Source organism: Trachurus japonicus, chromosome 12, assembly GCF_045865225.1.
Source record: "Trachurus japonicus isolate A0001 chromosome 12, Traja_1.0".
Taxonomy (NCBI): domain Eukaryota; kingdom Metazoa; phylum Chordata; class Actinopteri; order Carangiformes; family Carangidae; genus Trachurus; species Trachurus japonicus.
In genome coordinates, this window is record NC_140918.1 from 13,127,668 (window position 1) to 13,146,294 (window position 18,627).

General features: G+C 40.7%; 1 protein-coding gene across 2 annotated transcripts in view; it reads right to left on the reverse strand.

Moving 5' to 3' along the window:
- nup214 (nucleoporin 214) overlaps nt 1–18,078 on the reverse strand; it is a 31,110-nt gene extending 13,032 nt beyond the window's left edge. For both annotated transcript variants that reach the window (XM_085793288.1, XM_085793287.1), the window contains exons 1-27: nt 17,880–18,078; nt 16,806–17,001; nt 16,523–16,677; nt 15,444–15,642; nt 15,280–15,350; nt 15,098–15,167; nt 14,800–14,903; nt 14,140–14,246; nt 13,984–14,050; nt 13,278–13,401; nt 10,374–10,532; nt 9,148–9,589; nt 8,919–9,061; nt 8,744–8,832; nt 7,733–7,816; nt 7,290–7,439; nt 6,213–6,371; nt 6,001–6,104; nt 5,729–5,908; nt 5,197–5,285; nt 5,018–5,101; nt 4,455–4,763; nt 4,129–4,296; nt 3,587–3,698; nt 1,229–1,292; nt 357–426; nt 108–192 (exon numbers count right to left, since the gene is read on the reverse strand). In XM_085793288.1, coding sequence (XP_085649414.1) covers nt 108–192; nt 357–426; nt 1,229–1,292; nt 3,587–3,698; nt 4,129–4,296; nt 4,455–4,763; nt 5,018–5,101; nt 5,197–5,285; nt 5,729–5,908; nt 6,001–6,104; nt 6,213–6,371; nt 7,290–7,439; nt 7,733–7,816; nt 8,744–8,832; nt 8,919–9,061; nt 9,148–9,589; nt 10,374–10,532; nt 13,278–13,401; nt 13,984–14,050; nt 14,140–14,246; nt 14,800–14,903; nt 15,098–15,167; nt 15,280–15,350; nt 15,444–15,642; nt 16,523–16,677; nt 16,806–17,001; nt 17,880–17,921 — 3,626 coding nt within the window. In that variant the 5' untranslated portion in view covers nt 17,922–18,078. The remainder of the gene's footprint in view (nt 1–107; nt 193–356; nt 427–1,228; nt 1,293–3,586; nt 3,699–4,128; nt 4,297–4,454; nt 4,764–5,017; nt 5,102–5,196; nt 5,286–5,728; nt 5,909–6,000; nt 6,105–6,212; nt 6,372–7,289; nt 7,440–7,732; nt 7,817–8,743; nt 8,833–8,918; nt 9,062–9,147; nt 9,590–10,373; nt 10,533–13,277; nt 13,402–13,983; nt 14,051–14,139; nt 14,247–14,799; nt 14,904–15,097; nt 15,168–15,279; nt 15,351–15,443; nt 15,643–16,522; nt 16,678–16,805; nt 17,002–17,879) is intronic.
- Between the last annotated feature and the right edge of the window lie 549 nt (nt 18,079–18,627).

Genomic DNA, 18,627 nt, shown 5'->3' on the forward strand with positions numbered 1-18,627 from the left:
TGTGTTATGATGAATAAAACCATGAATATTCAGGTTTAATTGGCCAAGGTAAGTCAATGGATCTGAATATTTCAGAGCACTTCTTGAATTTTCATAAGCAGACTCACCCTGAAGTGAAGGAGAAACCTTTGCTGCTGCTTTGCTCCACTGAACCAGCAGGAACCACAGAAACATCAGTTTTGGACGGTTGACCTGAAGGACACAGAGTTGATGAAGTCAGGCAAAGCAAAAGCCAAAAGCAAAATAAAATGTCACAGTTTTGCCGACGTATAGTCAAGGATCATGAGCAATGTTCTGGACTGTGACTGAGTTTATGTGTGACCATTATTCGGTACACACATCACAACAGTGCTTACCAAACACAAAGCCGGACTGTGGGGTGGCTGTACTTTCAGCGGACATCTTCTGAATACCTTGTGTCGGATTCTGCAGAGACAATTTCACAGAGACACTGACTATTGTAGCTTAATTCTGCAAGGCTGCAATACATAAAAAGAACAATATCATCCTTTATTATCTGTTGTGAAGTTCAAAAATGCGTATGTAACATCTTCTACACCACTGTGGATTATAGCGCACTTCAAATGAGCTGTAATATTAAGACAGAAGTTCAGAAGAAAACACATGTGGATGGTGATCAGTATTTTTGTTGCTTCAGTATTTGTTCATTCCCATTAATTTGAACTTTGGCCCATACAAGCATGAAGATTTGTGCGAGGAGTTCCCCTGTCACACAACTGTTATTTGTAACATCAGCATGGTAGGCCACTGGGACTTTTCTCACCCACGCACCTAAAGGTTTGTCTCCACCTGCAAAACTCTCAGCAAGCTGTGAATTTCTGAAGGTGGAAAGCTGAGAAAGAGGAATACAATAACACTGACTTTTTTTTTTTAGATTTTGAATATTTAATAATGGCATGTAAAATTTATAAGAATACTCATTTATTTGTGCCTGTTTCATGCCACAGTAAAAGTTGATATTTGCACATTTATTTTAACAATTCATGTTTTTCTAAGAAAAGCAGAGTTTTTTTTTTTTTAAGTATTTGTGGTTCATATCTACATATTGTGTAATCAACTAAAATATTTGGTGTGTGAGCCATGCAGAGTGTGTTTAAAAGAAATGTGTGTGAGTGATGTGTTTAGTTCCCTTGGTGAAAGGAATACAGAGACGTGTTTGTGGCAGGATGAATGACAGCTGTCACAGTGATGCACAGATAACACTCACTCGTTTAGCCTGGTTAGAAGAGACTGTTGCAAAGACTTGAGCAGCTGGATCTGGTACTGATGAGCTGGAAAAGAGCAAAGAAAAAAAAAGTGTTCAGGTGCATTTAGTGCAATTAAACATGATGAGCTATTCGTGTTTAATAAAATGAGGTGTCCAGATCCCTACATAGAAAACTAAAACCTGGTCCCTGCTACTAAATTTCTGCTACATGTGGGGAGAGAAAATTAAAAATATACTCTGTATGAGCACACGCATAACACATTTTAGATTTTGCTGTAGGAAAATATACATATAAGCTCACTATACTGTGCTGGGACATTTGAAGGAATGTCTGAACCGTTACTGTTTGACAGAGGAGAAGCATGTTAGTGCAGACTCATGAAAAAGCCCCCTTTCATAATCATCTTACTCTCACAATGCCTTTTTTGCTTACTTATTATTGTGAGCAGGCTTTATTTGGGAAAAGCCCCAAGGTGGGATGGCCTGCCAAAACATCAAGCACAAAAGTGTAGCACAAGCCCAGTGAGGCAAAAAAGAGTGAAGTGCAGGAGGCAGCAAAGGGCCAAAAACATGAGTGTGTGAATCATGTAGTGAATAAAGAGCCAAATGAAAGACAAGAAGGCAGGGACTTGAAGAGGATAATGGTATGAAAATAGACTATTATGCACAGGGCATACAGTGCAGACCCACTATTTTGTTTTGGCACCAATCTCCAGCATATTTGGGGTTTGTTTGTTTTTTTTTACATTCAAGCAGTGCTTCATTTAAAAATAAAAAGTGTACTGGTGCTGGAGTAGAGAGAAAAAATAAAATACACTGCTACACTTACTGCTTTAATAAATACAGACTGAGCTGTGTGCGATGTGACATACAACAATACTTCATATATTAGTTTTAGAGAGGTTAAGAGAGGGAAAGAAATGAAGAATAGGAATATGGGATATAGGACCATATGTTATGACTGCGGACACAAGGTGCTGTACAGATTTATGGAGTCCTTGAGCAATGCTGGCCTCTAGTCGTGTGCAGTGGCTGAGAATAGAAGGAGTCATTGACCTAATAAATCTATACTGAGGAGACACACTCAAAACAAACACCGGACCCCTTGAGGTCTCAGTGACAGACTGTCTACTCTCTGTATCCGAAATAGATCCAAGTGGACACAGGCTTGATTTAACGGCATAAATATTGTATACCAGGCTTGATATGGAACAGCATACAGATAGCACAGGTTAGATGGACAATACAGATGCATGATATTGTTCTTTCTTAATCCTAATAGCAAGGGGGAAATCATAAGATATTTTATCTCAACAAAGCTTTGAAATATACATACAGTATCACCCTCACCCCCTAAAACTAAGAGCCAAACAGCATTTGGTTGACAATGATTCAGAGGCAAAGAGCCTCTCCTCACTATAAATACTGTGGGGTTGTTTACAGTAATTTCATTCTCCTATGTGCAGCTGGATAAAAGTGTCTGTCTGTCGGTTTGTCATAATCAGTCCTTGTGCTTAGAGCCTAAAAACGTCTCTGTTCTCTGCACTGCTCACATATCACAACAGGTTCAGTGTCACTGCATGACAGGAGAAGCATCCAGGCCACAAAATATATAGACATTCCTAGTCCATGTAAAACGGGCAGATTTAAAGCGATAGTTCATCATTTTGGCAACTTCGCCTATTGCCTTAATCCCTGTAGTTTTAGGGGTAGGTTAAATACCTTTAATTGTCGGTGCAAGCTGTTTTTAGATTGGTGGGTCAGAGACGCGAGCTGCTCAGCTAACACAACTCTCATCATACACAATCAACACCACGACAACTCCAAAACGCTCTCATGGAGAAGTTGTGACCTGCACATTCACCACGCTATGAAATAATGACGTTTAATATGTAACATTACAACACATGTAGCAAATACTCTGAACTACTTGCGTTTTTGAAGTCACTCTGCCCAGCAGCCTTGTCTGGAATGTAGTTCCGGCTACGCATTTGCCTCGAAAACAACTCTGTCTCGTAATGTTGCATTATTATCTCATAGCGTGGTGAATGTGCAGGTCACAACTTCTCCACTGGAGTGTTTTGGAGTTGTTGGATGAGTTTGATGAGGGAAAAACGAAAGTACCGTGTGTCTCTGTTGCGTTAGATGAGCAGCTCGCATCTCTGCCCCGCCGATCTAAAAACAGCTTGCACCGACAATTAAAGGTAATTAACCTTCTCCTACAACAATAGGGATCATTGCAATAGGCCAATTTGCCAAAATGTTGAACTATCCCTTTAAGTAAATACATAATAGATACTATCTAAAAAAAAATTATCTGCTTAATTCGAAATAACCTGTGTCATTTCTGAGTTTTACCTGATGATATTTGAAACTTGGACAGGAGCTCCTTTGTCCCTGAGCTCCTGAACGTTGACCACCTGAGGAACAGTCTTCAACGTGGACTCAGTCAGGGAGGTACTGACGACACCTGGGACACAGACACAGATACATGTGTGGGTAAGCCACAGACAGATGCACATTATGATGTTTACATTAAAAATAGAACAGAACAGAGAGAGGTTACTGGGTGACCTGAATGTTTCCATGGTGATGTAAGCCTTATTTGAATTACACTAAAACTAACAGTTGAGGAGTAAGGGAGCCCAGGATGGGATGGGGCTTATGAGCTGAGACATAAACCTGTCAGTTTTATATGATTTGTTCTGCAAGTCTGTGTCTCCCCCTGGTGAATCACAGTGGCCATAACAACACAATATTACACAAAGTGCATATTATACACAAACTGTTGTCTCTTTCAACTTAATAAATCTTCATCATCATTTAAAAATAAACAAACAAAAAAAAGACCTGTTTTCGAACGTTTTCAGTGGCTGGTGATTGGTGCATGTTTGTCCTACCTGTCTTCTGATTGGCCATCTGTCTGCGAAGAGCAGCAGTGGCTGCGGCCTGCTGGGCAGGGATGGTGACAGGTATGCTCCTCTCTGTCGGTGGGGCGCCATGTTTTACCGTCTTTGTGGCAAGAGCAGTGCTATCAGCCCCGCTGAGGTTGATCTTATTGGTTGGAACTGAAATATAAATAGAGCAGTATTTGTGAAATGAATCATGTGTGTTGAGGTTCAATAGCTGCTCTCTGTGTTTCATGTGACATTTAAAAGCCGTCACCTCCGGGATTTGAATACAAAACTGTGATGCACGCCATAAGTATAAGTATATAACAACTTACTAGGGCTGGCAATAGGGCTGAGTCCAAAGCCCATACCCTGTACTGGGTGAATTTTGGTTAAAGGTGTGGACTGGATGGCCCCGAAGCCTGGCTGGATAGAGGGGGTCCTCACGACTGTGGGGTGACGGGGATTGGACAATGCCGGGGGTATGACAGTCATTGGAGGGGGCTCTGGCTGTAGTTCCTCCTCCTCCAGCTCCAAGTGAGCCAGGTGTGGGTCCAGGGACTGGGACAGGGAGGAGGTTGAGCTCACATCATCCAAGTCCTCATAGTATTTAGGTGAAAGGAAGGCTGAGCGAGACAGGTTGGCTGGAAGAGAACAGATGAATGTGTCAAAATAATCAACCGTCTAATACAGCTGCATTTATTTTCTTCATTCTATAGTGTCATCAATATTAGAAATTCAACATGGATCTCACTGAAATAGAGGATGGAGAATGAAGGGTTTTCCCAGCTTTTACATGCTTAAGCAGATGGTTCTTAGTATTTATTTGAGCTGAGATTCCCTTCTTTGGATATTAGTGTTTCCCCTGAAAAAATGTGTTCAAGTAAGAGATGTGTACCTGGTGCAGTTGAGCGGACAGGAGGCATCTGCCCCTTTGAGAGGAAGTTGCGTAGCTGGGATTGTTTCACTGGTGATATTTTGACTGATGGAGGAAAAAAAAAACATCTGCAGTTAGCAATTGTTAAAATTATGAAATGCACAATGCTTTTTATATAATAAACAAAGATGGCTTAGTACCAGGGGTTTTGGATTTGGGCTTGGGAGGGGTCGCATCCAGTCTGGCTTTCAGAAGTGCATCCCTTAAACTCTCCAGCTCACTCTCCAAACTGTCAAAAAGACAAAATAAAACACAGAAAACGAGATGCTTTCAACTGCAAACAACATACCGGTATTTCAAGACCAATTTGCAATGTAATCGATACAATTAGAAATGAATATAAACATCAAATGCAAGCTGCCTGCCTGAAGCAAATAAGTGGCATCTTTACGTTACTCATCAACTATGATTATATTGTTGGCTCTTATGCTGTCCGGTTATGAAAAACAACCTGCTAAGTTGAATTTATTCAGTTTTAATTATTTAAAAACTGCTTTAGATTCAAATTGTATCCCATTTAAGTCACAATTAACTTGAAGTATGAAGGCTCTGATTCCCAAAGCCACTCCCCCAGGTTCTCTCGTCTCACAATGAGCAACGTTTAATTCTCATTTATCCCTGAGGTTTTCACATTCCTCTACACCCACTCCTTGGTGCTTTGCCTGCCCCTACCCGGCAGTTGTTGCTGTAGCAGTGTTGCGGTTTATAGTTGGCGGTGCAGTCTTGTTGTAGAGCCGCAGTGAAGTCAGCTCCTTCACCAACTGGTCCAGTCTGTTCTTTTGCTGGTTGATGATGTACAGGTTATTGGCCAGCGTGGTGTACAGCCCCTCGCGCCCTGGCACGACCATGTGTCTGTGAAGAGGAGAATCATTTCATCATAAGTGAAACTCAACCCGAAATCTGTTCAGTATCAACTCCTCAAATAGCTGGAGCTTTGTGATTACCTCTGCTTTTTCTTCTTCTCCAGGTGTTTCTCCCATTCCACATCCAACACATCATTAACGTCTTCCACAGCAAACATAGCATACTGGTACAGTCTGCGGATCTCCTGGATGAATGAAAGGAAAAAGAAAATAAAAGGAGACAAAATGCTTTGAGTATGTAGGCGCCACACTGAAATGCAAGTATCAACTCATCAACATTATTTTTCAATCACCTTGAGCTGCTCCTCACTGCGTGGGTCGAGAGGTTTTTTGTACAGGAGCTGTCTGTAATGTCTGTCTTTGCCCAGCTCACTCTGAGCTATAGCTTCTTCTGCCCCAGCAAAGCCTTCTAATAAGGTGGTCTTCAGAGTCCCAATGTCCCCATGGAGAGACTGAGAAAAAAGACAAAGAAAACATTGGAGCAGGACAGTCATGCCATAACAAGCTCAATTCAATAACGGGATAAAAGTATGAAATCAACAAATTAACTAAATTAAATGACCATAGAATAATTCTAGAAAGTGTTATGAATGATGCCCTTGTTGTGTGTGTTCACACAGTAAGTTAACCTTGAGGTTATTACACCTGAGGCTCATGGGAGGCCAAGACCTCTGTGGTGATGAATGTAGAGAAACAAAAAGCCTCAACACAGAAAGTTTTCACCATTTAATTTTTACTGACTACTTTAATCGAATATGAATAGGAAGAGATAATTTAAAATCAATGTGCCAGTCTTTCAGACTCATCTGGAAATTTAATTCAAATATAATTTGACTAACAAGATAACTGAACAGGATGGCCTTGCATCAGTTTGAACCCAATATGATCAGGATGTTCCTAAAATAAAAATGATTAGTATTGTGCATGCAAAATAAAAATTTGTACGTGCACCATTTTTGGAGAAATTAAATATTCTACTTTTGAGTGTCGGCCCAAGCAACCCATTAGACTCCAAAGTGGTGACTCATTTATTTGCGCCAGTGAAACAGCAAAACAGCAAAACAAACCGTTTCGCTCCATTAATTCTTAAGTTTACATTATTACAAATCAGATAAATAAAATGTGATAACTTGAGAAATAATGAAGCACAGATGTTTGTTTCGCTTGCACAAACAAGCACAAATGATGTACAGATGAACGAGACCACTCTGCAGCCATGTTGCCATTAATTTGCTGCTGACACAACAGACCTTGTATTAAATTGCTCAAATATGATTTGAGCAATGGTTTTGCAGACTACAGCTGCTGGATGCATAAAGGAGAAACACTGTACACACACAATATCTTTCTTTTTTTAACTATGGCCTTACCTCTGTAGTTTCCTTGATCTCCAGGGTGAAAATATGAAGGTCCTCTGACTCTTTCCTCAGATCCTTCATCTCCTCATTGGTGCCGACCTTAAAGTCAGCTCTTGCACTTCTTGCCTTAAGGTCGTCCATCTCCTTCTGGAAGTGCGCAATCTGATGACAAGCCAATGTTAAACTTAGTTGTTAAAAATTGATCAGCTATTCACCAGTCGCTGATCTTAATTCAAAGATTGGCTAATTAAGAAGTTGAAGTATGTCCATGTACAGTATTTGTGAAATATATGAATATTCTAGTATACTGTACATTGGTGAGCTAACCTCAGTTGGCAGTGTGTAGTATGTGTAGTAGTTACAGGGTGTAAATGTTTTGCTGTCATGAACATAGGTATTATCTTGATATGACTTGGACAACAAGATTCTCACTATTTATTATACATGGTACTCACCTCCTCCAGTATAGCAGCCATGATGTGGTCAGAGTCTTTCTTCTGTTGCAGCTGCTTCTCCAGGGCTTTCACATTAACAGTCGCCTGTATCGAGCAGCACATCATTAAAAATCTACTTCTCAAACTCGAGAAGAAAAAAAACACAACTATACACACCTGCAAAGACTTGTCGTCTACTTAGTTAATTAATTCACGGTTTTCTGTTACCAGCAGTTCATTTCTCTGTTGCTAGGTAGCGGCACAGTTCCATTGTATTAACAGTTCAACTTCTATCAACCCTGCAAATGCAAACACTGCACGTTTTGTTTACTATATACTCTGTCACAGCTGATTCATGACTCTTGATTGTTAATTTACTTTTTCTGTGATTAGTCTACCATATATAATATCAGCCACTAGCTGTCTGAGGTAATAACAGTAGTTTTTCATATCACGATGACTAAAAAGTACAATAATATGTGATTTCATTTGACAGGAAGAAACAAATGTAGCTAATTCAATGCCAATGTGAATTCAGTTTTTGGGTAACTCCAGTAATTCATCTTTAATGCTACATACTTCTGGTCTGAGCTCTTGTTTATGGTGTTTCATCTTTTTCTCATTGCTGTCAAAGTTTTGCAACTGTCCTTTAAAAACTTTCAAGGCCAAATGTTCAGCTTTTGCTGGACCTGCATGTAGTTCAGTTATGTTCAGTGTGCGCCTACACACACAGTGAGTGGGGTAAATATATTGATGTATTTCATTTTAGTCTAACAGACATAAGACAAATTCAGAAATTCAGAAATTTGCATACTCAATAAATATGTGATTTCATTTGACAGGAAGAAACAACCTGTTGTCTGTTTTTTATCATTGGACTTGGAGTCTGTAAATAAAGATATATGTATTTATTGTTCTCAAAAATCAGATGGATATTCCCTGCTTTCAGTGTGTCCCTAAAATTGACATGTTTATATTTTGGCATAATTCCGGCTGAATAAAAAAAAAAAGACAATAATAAACAATCGGGACCTGTGGAGTTTGGACACGGCCCTGGGCGGCAGGAGTAGGTTTCTGGACAACTGTGGGTGGCGTGCTGGTCTGAACTGGACGCACTGGAGCTGAGGCACAAGCAACAATATTAGAGTTGCAGTCCTTATGTACAGTTTAACAGGTAAGGGAAGAGAGTGAGTCAGGACTTCCTCACCTAGTACAGCTGGGGGCTTAGTGGTTGAGAGTGGCGTGGCGGTCAAAGCACTTGAAGTGGAGACAGCAGTTTTCGGCTGTGGAGAACTGAAGGAGAAAGACTGTGGGCCCGAGGCTGGAGCTGGGGTCTCCAGTGCTGAAAACCTAAGGAAACATCAGATACATTCAAAAGTAAATATATAAACCTCAACGTGTCAGTCAGAATAATCTAATATGCAATAGTTCAGTACCTTTCATTCAGATTCAATTTCACTGTAGGTGGGGAGGCAGCGGCAATGGTCTGTGGCGTTGGAGCCGGAGCTGGGGCTGTCACTGCCGGTGGCTTGATGGAAGGTGTGCTGAAGGAAAACGCTGAAAGTGCTGAGGGAGTGTCAGAGGGAGGTTTGGAGGCAAAGGAGAAGACTGAGGATCCTGAGCCAAAAGGTGTGGGACCCCCCAGGGAGAAAGCTGGAGTGACTGAGTTGGCGCAGGTCGATGGGACCGAGAAAGTGAAACCCGACGACGACGACGAGACGGGGGCCGTGGGGACGATGCTGAACGGAGCAGCGGAGGAAGAGGCAGCAGGAGCCGGAGGAGTGGACGCAGCTGCCGAAGTAAGGCCGAGGTTTGGGAATGTGGCCGGGGCAGATGGGATGGAGGCAGCAACTTTGGGCGGCTGGACTGCCAAAGAACCTGTGAACAGAAAATAAATAAGGTGTCATATCTAATTCTGGCAGCAACTGAATTAGCCCTTAGAGGAAAAGAATAAGTCCACATTTTCATGGTTGGTTAAGTGCTAACAACTACATTTCTGTCGGACTTCAAAGGAGTCTGCACAAATGTTGCTGACCCTCTCCCTGAATGAGTTTGACAGGGTAAAAAACACTGGTTTTCTTTTCATAGAAAAAGTTCAGTCTAGTCAAAGCTGACTTAACGATCAAAACAACCGGTCTCATTCAATAAATCTGACAGACTATGAAAGTGAAAAACAGCAGGAAAATCATTAGATAAAAAAAAAAAACTCCTCACAGGCTCACAACATCCCAGCAACAGAAACAGGAAAATGAAAATAAAAAATGATTGTCAGTTAATAGCATTTTCTTTTGTAGTTTTGTGCTCTCATCACTGCTACATCAAAACAAGTCACGAGTCACAAATCAAAACAGCTTATAGGCCTTAATCAATGAGGTAAACAGCAATAACACAAAACATTTTAGTGCATTTGTAGTTAGAAAACAAAAGACTAAGTCTTCAGAAACAAATAGACAACATGTAAGGTGTACTGTAAGTCTGCTCATTATGGCCCCACACCTGCCCTCTCCAACGACTGAGAGGAGTATTGGTCACCCTCCACACAGCAAATCAGGAGGCAACTGCTTGGCTGAAAGACTTTGCATTCGCTAAATAAATAAAAACCAGGACATCATATCATATAAAATACATTTTAGACAAAAATTGAATTCACAGCCTTTCTTACCTGGCCTGGGCAGTCTCTCTCCCTCCAAGGGAAGGGGGTTGGGGGGTGAGACCAGTTGCTTAACCCCAGGATTGAGGTTGAGCAGAGCAAATGGGCAGAGTAATCCCTCTGTGGACAGCATTAGCATAGTGGGCGCTGGGGGTAAGGTCTTCTCATCAGCTTTGAGAGGGTGGAAAGAGGGAAAATAAACAGTCAGAAAAAAGACATTCAGAGAAAAATAGTATACATTACATATAGAGAAAAAAACACTAATAATAGGTTCATTACAAGTTCACAAAACAAACCAAACACATAACTGTCAGCCACATATAAACACAGTCCATCATCCTCCAAACTTCCTCCTTCTTGAACATATTTTGCAACTTTCCACAGATCAGCCAATCAGGGATGATCACTACAGCTCTCAGGGGTGGAAACTTTGCAAACAGAAAGAGTTATATATCCCTGTGCAATCTACACTGGGCACCGATAGACCTCTGCATGTGTGAAAATATGTAGCGTTCAGCATGGCTCTGTGCTTCCAACTCACACCACGGCACAAAAGAAGCGATGCTCTCTGTGCTTTCTCTGCTCATAATGACAAAATGTGGTTTGTCACTTTAATCATTAAAGTGTTGATGGCATTTGAGCTCAAAGCCGCTAAGTTGGTGCTGGATTTATCACATTTACCTTGGCTCGTTCTGCCTTCCAGTGGTTATAATAAGCAACCAGTGTTCAGCTGAGAAAGGCACACTGTAGTCATGTACAAAGACAACATTCCTAAGATGCCTCATTTGGTTGGAAAAAAAAAAAAAATCAGGCCGCCGCATTACTTTTCTTGCCAAACCCTGAAACTCTTTCCTGCTCTTCACACCCACTTTCATGCACTTTCCAAAAATCACGCAGTGTGCTGTGGGCTGCAGACGAAAATGGCAAAATCCAGTCTAAAGCAACATTTAAATGATGAAACCGAGTATTCACAGCCCAAATTAAAGATGCATTAGTCAGAGCGGATACCAGTCATTTCAGATAAGTCAGTATAGTCATGTATAGTGAACACTTTGTCCTCTTTGTTCTCCCTGCGTACGCGCCTCACATCTTAAACTATTCTTCAAGTGCAACTTTCTCTGCCATCAGGGAATCACAGCATTGACTGTTCTTTCTCGGCGCATCTCATTGTTTCATTAATTACCACTGACTATTATCCTACATTTGCATCTGCTGTATATTCCTCCTGTCACTGTGACAGCACATTAGTATACCGTCTGCAGAAATGTAAGCCTCCGTCTAGCAGAGCTATATAGACCCACACACACACACGAACACACAACTCCATGCGCACTATACATGTAGAAATACGGTATTCAAGCAAATATTATCTTTCCAGAGACACAGTGATCCTGAGTTCTCCACACAAAACAAATACAAAAAGCAGGGAACAAAGAACACAAAAATACCACGTCTAATGTTTTGTTTCATCTCGGTTATGAAACCATAGTTTTGGAAGATAGTGGAGACGCAACGAGATAGAGGGTGAAATAGAGAGTGAACAGAAGGGAGAGGCACACGGTACACCTCATCAGCATTCTGCAACAGGATTGTCTGGGCTTTGTTGTTTGTTGTGGTCCTCCAGCTTGTCTGAGCCATTTTAATGAGTGCCTTTTTTTTTTTTCCTCCGCAGATAACGCTCTCGTTACTTTTCCTTCGCTTTCCCTATCTAATGTCTCGCTTCGGATAAAGGTTTTGATCAGACTACAATCATGTCAGAAATGTTGCTCAAATTGCAGGTTCCTTTTTTTTTTCCTTCTCCCCCTCTCTCGATGGTGAGGGAGTTCTTAGAGTGAGCAGGGAGAGATGTGACTAGACAGCAATAGCAGCTCTACGTGAATGTCTGACAGACTGGGGCCAGTTAGGATAAAACAGTGTACTGAGACGGCAGCTTATCACTATTCTTTACACATGCTGCAATAAAACACTGCAGTGGATGCTGTATGCACAGAGAAACTTGAAATTGAAAGTTGGCTTAAATACGACACCCCCTGGCTGCCCTTCCATTAGTGAAAATCTTTAATAGGCCATAAAAACAACTGAACGCCACAGACACCATTAGTTTGTGCACGTCTGACAAGGCAAACCGAGAAAGCCACCGCGCTTTGAACTTTTTCTTTTTTCTTTTTTTTTAAAGAGACAGAAAAACATACAAAAGGGTCCAAAAGTCTGAGCCCACTTCTCCATGTGGGACCCCACTGTATGTTTTACCCTTCTCAATATGAAATACTCTTAACATGTGTACTCATTTTAACAAGCTCAGTGGGCTGGAGAGCATCACTGGTTAAACTGGTTTCCTTTTCACCGCACGCCATGTGACTTTCATTTAACTGTTCTCCAAAAAACCCAGAGCACTTGGGGATCATCATCGCAGACATGCAACACTATATTGGATTGATGGCAGTGTTGACAATAAGATATATCTATGGAAATTGCAAGGAGGATGTCATGTTGGATTATGGGTGCACACACGCTAGTCAGAAATCATAGCAAAACCTCTGCTGTGACAGTATGTCTGGTTTTATACAAGACAGTGATTGTTTATATTGGGATGTGGTATGCTTTTCAGATATGCAATCCATAAACTGGTCACAGATAAATAACAAGATTGTTGGTGCCTGTCTTTTGACTTGCAGTGTGTCAAATCGTAACACTTCTCTCAACAAATCCTTTAAACCCAACACTGTCATAAAGTAGTCACACTCACTGATTTAGCTGAAATATAAAGTATGGGGTTAACAGTAAACTAACTTTGCCTTGTATGAAATGGGCTCTGGCAGAACTCTGCCACGAGATTGACTAAAAACGTTTAACAACCCACATTAGGGTAGATCAAACAGGTGAAGAGAGGACACAAAAAAAGACTAATCCACTTACTGATGTGTATCTCCTGCTGGCTGGTGTAGTCAATGGCTAAGCCAAGGGGCAGAGTGTCGTCACTTGTCTCGGTCACGGGGAGCTCAGCCCGACTCGCGTCCTCCAGGATCCAGAGTTCCCAGATCTAAAAAAGACAATAATTTGTGGTCATTTGTTTATGGACATTTAATGAGTTTTCCTCACACCACTTTGTCAGCATTGAAAGCCACAGCGCATCAGAATTTCAGATATTCTGTTTTTATTTTTGATTAACTTAAGTCGACTTCAAAAAAAGAAGCCCACAACTGATTTAACGCTACAAACAAGATAACATTCTGTGTTTTGCAGTGCAGAACTAATACAGCACTTAAAAAAAAACCTTGAGCATATCCAGAGGCTGTCCTAACTGTCATCACATGGGCTAGTTAAGTATTAGCTTTGTTGACTGTAGCAGGGAGAGCTCTGCTGGCCTAAATGATTTAAAAAGGAGAAGTGTTGAGAGTGAGACAAACTTTATGAAGCAGTTATGTAATTCTGTTTGATCCTTTAAAGTATCTCAGACAATTATAATGTTGTGTTTTCCATTCAAATTGATAGTTTAGACCAGTCACAGCATTTAAAATGTCCACCATCCATCATAGTGAGAAGCACCTTTCATTTCCATCTATATTGAAACTATGTGTTATTCAGATGTACATCTTCTTCAGCTTTTCCCTTAATTGCGTACCTTGTCGTCTTGTCTGGCAATGACGCTGACCTCAATGGAAGCTGCTGACGCTGCAAACACAAGGTCCCTGGATAAAACAGAAAAACAAAACCAAATGTTATTTCAACTTGACATGACATTATAGTGAAACAAACAGAGGCGCTGAATCAGTCTTACCAGTCCTCCACATGGCTGAGGAAGTAGTGGTGCAGTCGCTCAGTGCAGCTGCCATACACCAAGTCACTGAAGTTCACATACTTTGTCTCCATTTTCTCATCCTTTTTCTGTGAAAAATAATTGAAATTGAAAAAAATGACACCATGTCACATTCATTTGTTTATTTTACTGCATTACCCGGACAGAACAACTAATGACATTTCTGTTCGGTAGGAGAATATCTTAGCTGCTTGATAATTTCATCATTACCATAAAACTGACACTGAGAAATATATACTTTCACATGCTGCCCACTGATATAAAAGCTACATTTTATATATAAAACAGAAATACACACTTGTATAATAAGACGTTACTTTTTAGGTTTAGTAATTGCTTGCATGTACATTCCCAGTGAAATAACATTACATATGATGAGCATGTACAATTGCAGTAGGAGATTCTGTGTTTCCACAGAGCCACTGCAGAAAAACACTACAATACAGAAGGATAATTTGACCTTCAGGTAAAATTCGGGAGAATTTCAAAAAGAAAAAGTCTACATGGTACCGTTTATCTACTGAGACCAAGAGAAAGACAGCATTGAAGACTGCAGTGAGTGCAACCTGACAAAAATCCAAATGTGATTAGGTGAATTACGTGGATAGAGAGCACACTCACAGGGAGGGAGATCAACACTAACTCAGGAGGGGTCTCAAGGGACCCATCTGCTGCAGCATACACCACTGCAAACACAAAGGTTTTCAGCCACAGCACATCCAGAGCTGTGAGAGACAATAGGGGAAGAAGCAAGATTTAAGCACAGCAGCAACAGTAAAATGCAAGTAAATCAGAATATGTTACATACTGATGACAGATGAACTCCTCCTCCACATTCTTATGCCAATAATATCTCAGAATAGTACAATACATACATCACAGACCAAATTTAATTTTACATGCATGTTGTCCATCTTACCTTTGACAGCCTCATCGGGGGAGGAAGTGTAGAAGTGTGGACAGGGAATAACTTTCTTCTCTTCTAGTGCCTTTAGAACAGAGGAGAAAATCAGTTATTCATCTTGTCAGTTACTGGATGCTGCAGCTTCCAGTGAGCAACAACCATTTCATTTTTGATTACAGTGTATTAGATTCACTCACTGGTGTGTACTGACTGACTGTGGCATTCATTTTTCCTGCAGCGACTTGTTTTCCTTTTGGACTCCAGCAAACTGTGTGGAACAAAAGCACATGAACTGTATCTGAGCCACGGTGGGAGACATGGAGAACAGGTAAACTCAACAGCTGCATTAAGTCTGACTTACTGCATGTGATGCCGCTGTGAGCAGGTAGCTCAGCCTGCACTCTGGCAATGTCAGTAACATCCATAACCATCATACTGCCATCAGACAGACAGGCAGCCAGAGTGGAGGCCTGTGCGGGATTCCACTTCAGGTCCTGCACAACAGTGCCCGGGGGAACGGCCGGCTGCAGTGATGCAAAAGGTAACTTCTGTGGTCTCGCCTGGAAAAACACAAATAAAAGAGAATCAACAGGTGGTTAAATCTGTTAGACACGAGGACAGTTGATAGAGGGGTAGGGGAAGTCGTCAAATTAAAAGGAAATTTGTAAATCTGAAAATTGCAGTGGTGAGGGTTTCCCAAAATATCCTCACACTGCTAACTAGTCACATGATACACACAGTTGGAAGACAAAAAAAAAGTAAATTATATAAGGCTCTGTCTTAAGGACGTGTAAGTAAATGAAATAAAATTCAAATTGCAATATGGCTAAATACAATATCCAAAATGGCAGAAGCTGATTTTCTTTAGATTTAAAATGTGTAACAACACTGTTGGCACCAAAAGCATCACGGTGGCAGAGAGATGCCACAACAGCCCACAAATCATATTCTCCACAGTCCCAACAAAAATCACGATCATCATCATTTTTAAAAAATCTGTGGAAATTAAATACAAAACAATCATTCCAACCGAAATTGCAACTCATATCGCCATCCCAACATCTGCCAAAATTAATTGCAACATGAGTTTTTTTTTTTTTTTGGCATATTGTTCAGCTGTAGTTATTCTGTCAGGCATTTCCTGCTCTTAATTGGTCTACTGTGTGGAGCACTCAGAGCATTTTTAGCAGATAGCAGATCAGCAATTTCCCTGTTCATTTCAGTCAGTGCTTACTCTGTACTGGACAGTTACTCAGTGGAGTACTGCAGTAATACAGTAATCTAGAAACCTGGAGCCTCGCATCTGCGCAGAGTACAGCAAAGGTGACAAATCTATTTTCTATCTTTGTGTTCATCATAAAGTCCTCTAGCAGAATCTAAAATAAGCATGATGTGTGCCTTACACAATGGCACATGAGATAAAATAAATGAGGTGGTTACCTTGTTAATGAAGGTCCGGACATCATAAAATGTGAGGGACAAACCAGCCCCCATAGACATGCCACACACCGACAGAGTGAGTTCATCACAACTGAGAGCCAAGTTGTGCACAATCTGTTCCACAGTCACCTCCGCCAAAGGCACGATCCCACTGACTGGAATGTAAAGAAAAAAATGAATGAATTCTGGGAAAGACAGCTGAGAGGAACTTAAATGAATAATGCTTTCAAAGCGACACTGGAAAAAAGAGCAATGCATAAGTATAAAAGAGTTATGTTCATACCTATTTCGTTGGCGTTGCCATCGACTTTATCAGCAGCCAGTATATCTCGAGTTAGGTAAACTTTAAATGTTCTGTCGAGTCCGACAAAAGTTAAACCAAACTTATTTGAGACGGTCAGCAGATTAGATCTGTCTTTTGGTAAATCCTCAGGGGGGTCAAAAACTCTTGCTTTCTTCATCTGACGAAACTGAAAATCCTACAACAAGAAGACAAGCATTGTTAGTGATCAGTTACTGGTTGTATACTGATATAAAATAAGATAATCCTTTATTTGTCCCACGATGAGGAAATGTACAGGGTTACAGCAGCAGACAACAGCAAAGACACCTACAATACATGCCAAATAGCAATAGCAGTAACTACTACCCTATTTGGGTTGAATAATAAATGCAGCTTTAACTATACAAGAAGAACAATAATATACTGAATATTGTTTGACAGCATGACATGGCTGGAGAATAAAAGGCAGCTTCATTTACCCACACACTGCACAAGCCTGTGTGTACAAATATTTGATTACTGTCGTGTCGAGTGGACTTTGTAAGTTTTGATGCCACCACAGGTGCGCAGCCTGAAATCTAAAGTTAACATCTCAGGGAAAACAGCTGTAATGGATCGCACCATGTTGGCTACAGTAAAGATGCTAAGTGTACAGTACGGTACAAGCACATTTACTGTTCGTCGCAATTGTACGAGCACAGGAAGTTGACAATTTACCTAAAGTTAAGATGACATTCAACTGTCAAAAGGCACATTAACCTAAATGCTAATTAGCATCGTGTTAGCATAACGTTACAAACCGAGAGGGTATAAGTTGCCTAAAATGCTCTTTATCGCAAGTCTTTTACATTTTTACGGAAGTCTTGGCTTTTAATCGTGTCTAGTATTTAAATGCGGCTCTGAAAATACATTTTATGTCCAGGTTAAGCCAATTAAAAACATTAACTCGACCAGGTAGCTTAGCAGCTAACGCTAGGCTAACCAAAACCACGGAAGGTGAACGGGACAGGCGCTAGCAAACATTAGCTCAGGCATGCTAACCTGTCAACAGAACTTGTGGATAACAGAGCTTACCTTCATTTCCCTCTCGGGAGGTGAGTCTGCGTCGTCACTCATGGTGAGGGACAGGAGTTGTTACTCTTCCAAGCGTGCTGTTGTCTTAGTCTATTCCTTTCTCACTGCGTATCTGAGACAAATTTCCACAGAACCACATTAGACTGTGAGCACTGCTGGACACACGCCGCGGCGCGATTTTGGTGAAGAAAGCTACGTCACAGCGACGTAGGATGACAAATCGATGCCGGAGCACAGAGACCACAACAACTGAGCTGGTGAACTAAACCTCCTTCACAAAATGGGGACAATATAATGTTTATGTTGTTTACAAATAATAGCATATGGTTTTATATACATATAATTGACCTAAGATTACAAACTAAAACAAGTATACACCCGGTCTATTACTTATCCATCCAGCTGGGGAAAAAAATCATTACCCCTCCCCTCAAGTCGCAACATATTGTTAAATGCTGTCATATGGCATGATTGATCTATTCCATTACTTCCTTTTCTATAGCCTATTTAGTATGAATCTGAATGTAAGACTGCTGGTGTATGATATTTTTTAATTATTATGACAATTCAAGCCTATAAACAACAACAAGAAAATGTTTCCTATTTTTCCATCTCTTTTCTTCTGAAATTAACCCCTCACAGTAAATTAATTTAGATCAATTTGAAATCACATCTCATTTTTTCCCCCACATTTATCTCCCCAGAAGTTCTCACTCTGCCAGTGAGAATTTTTTTTAAGTGCGATAAT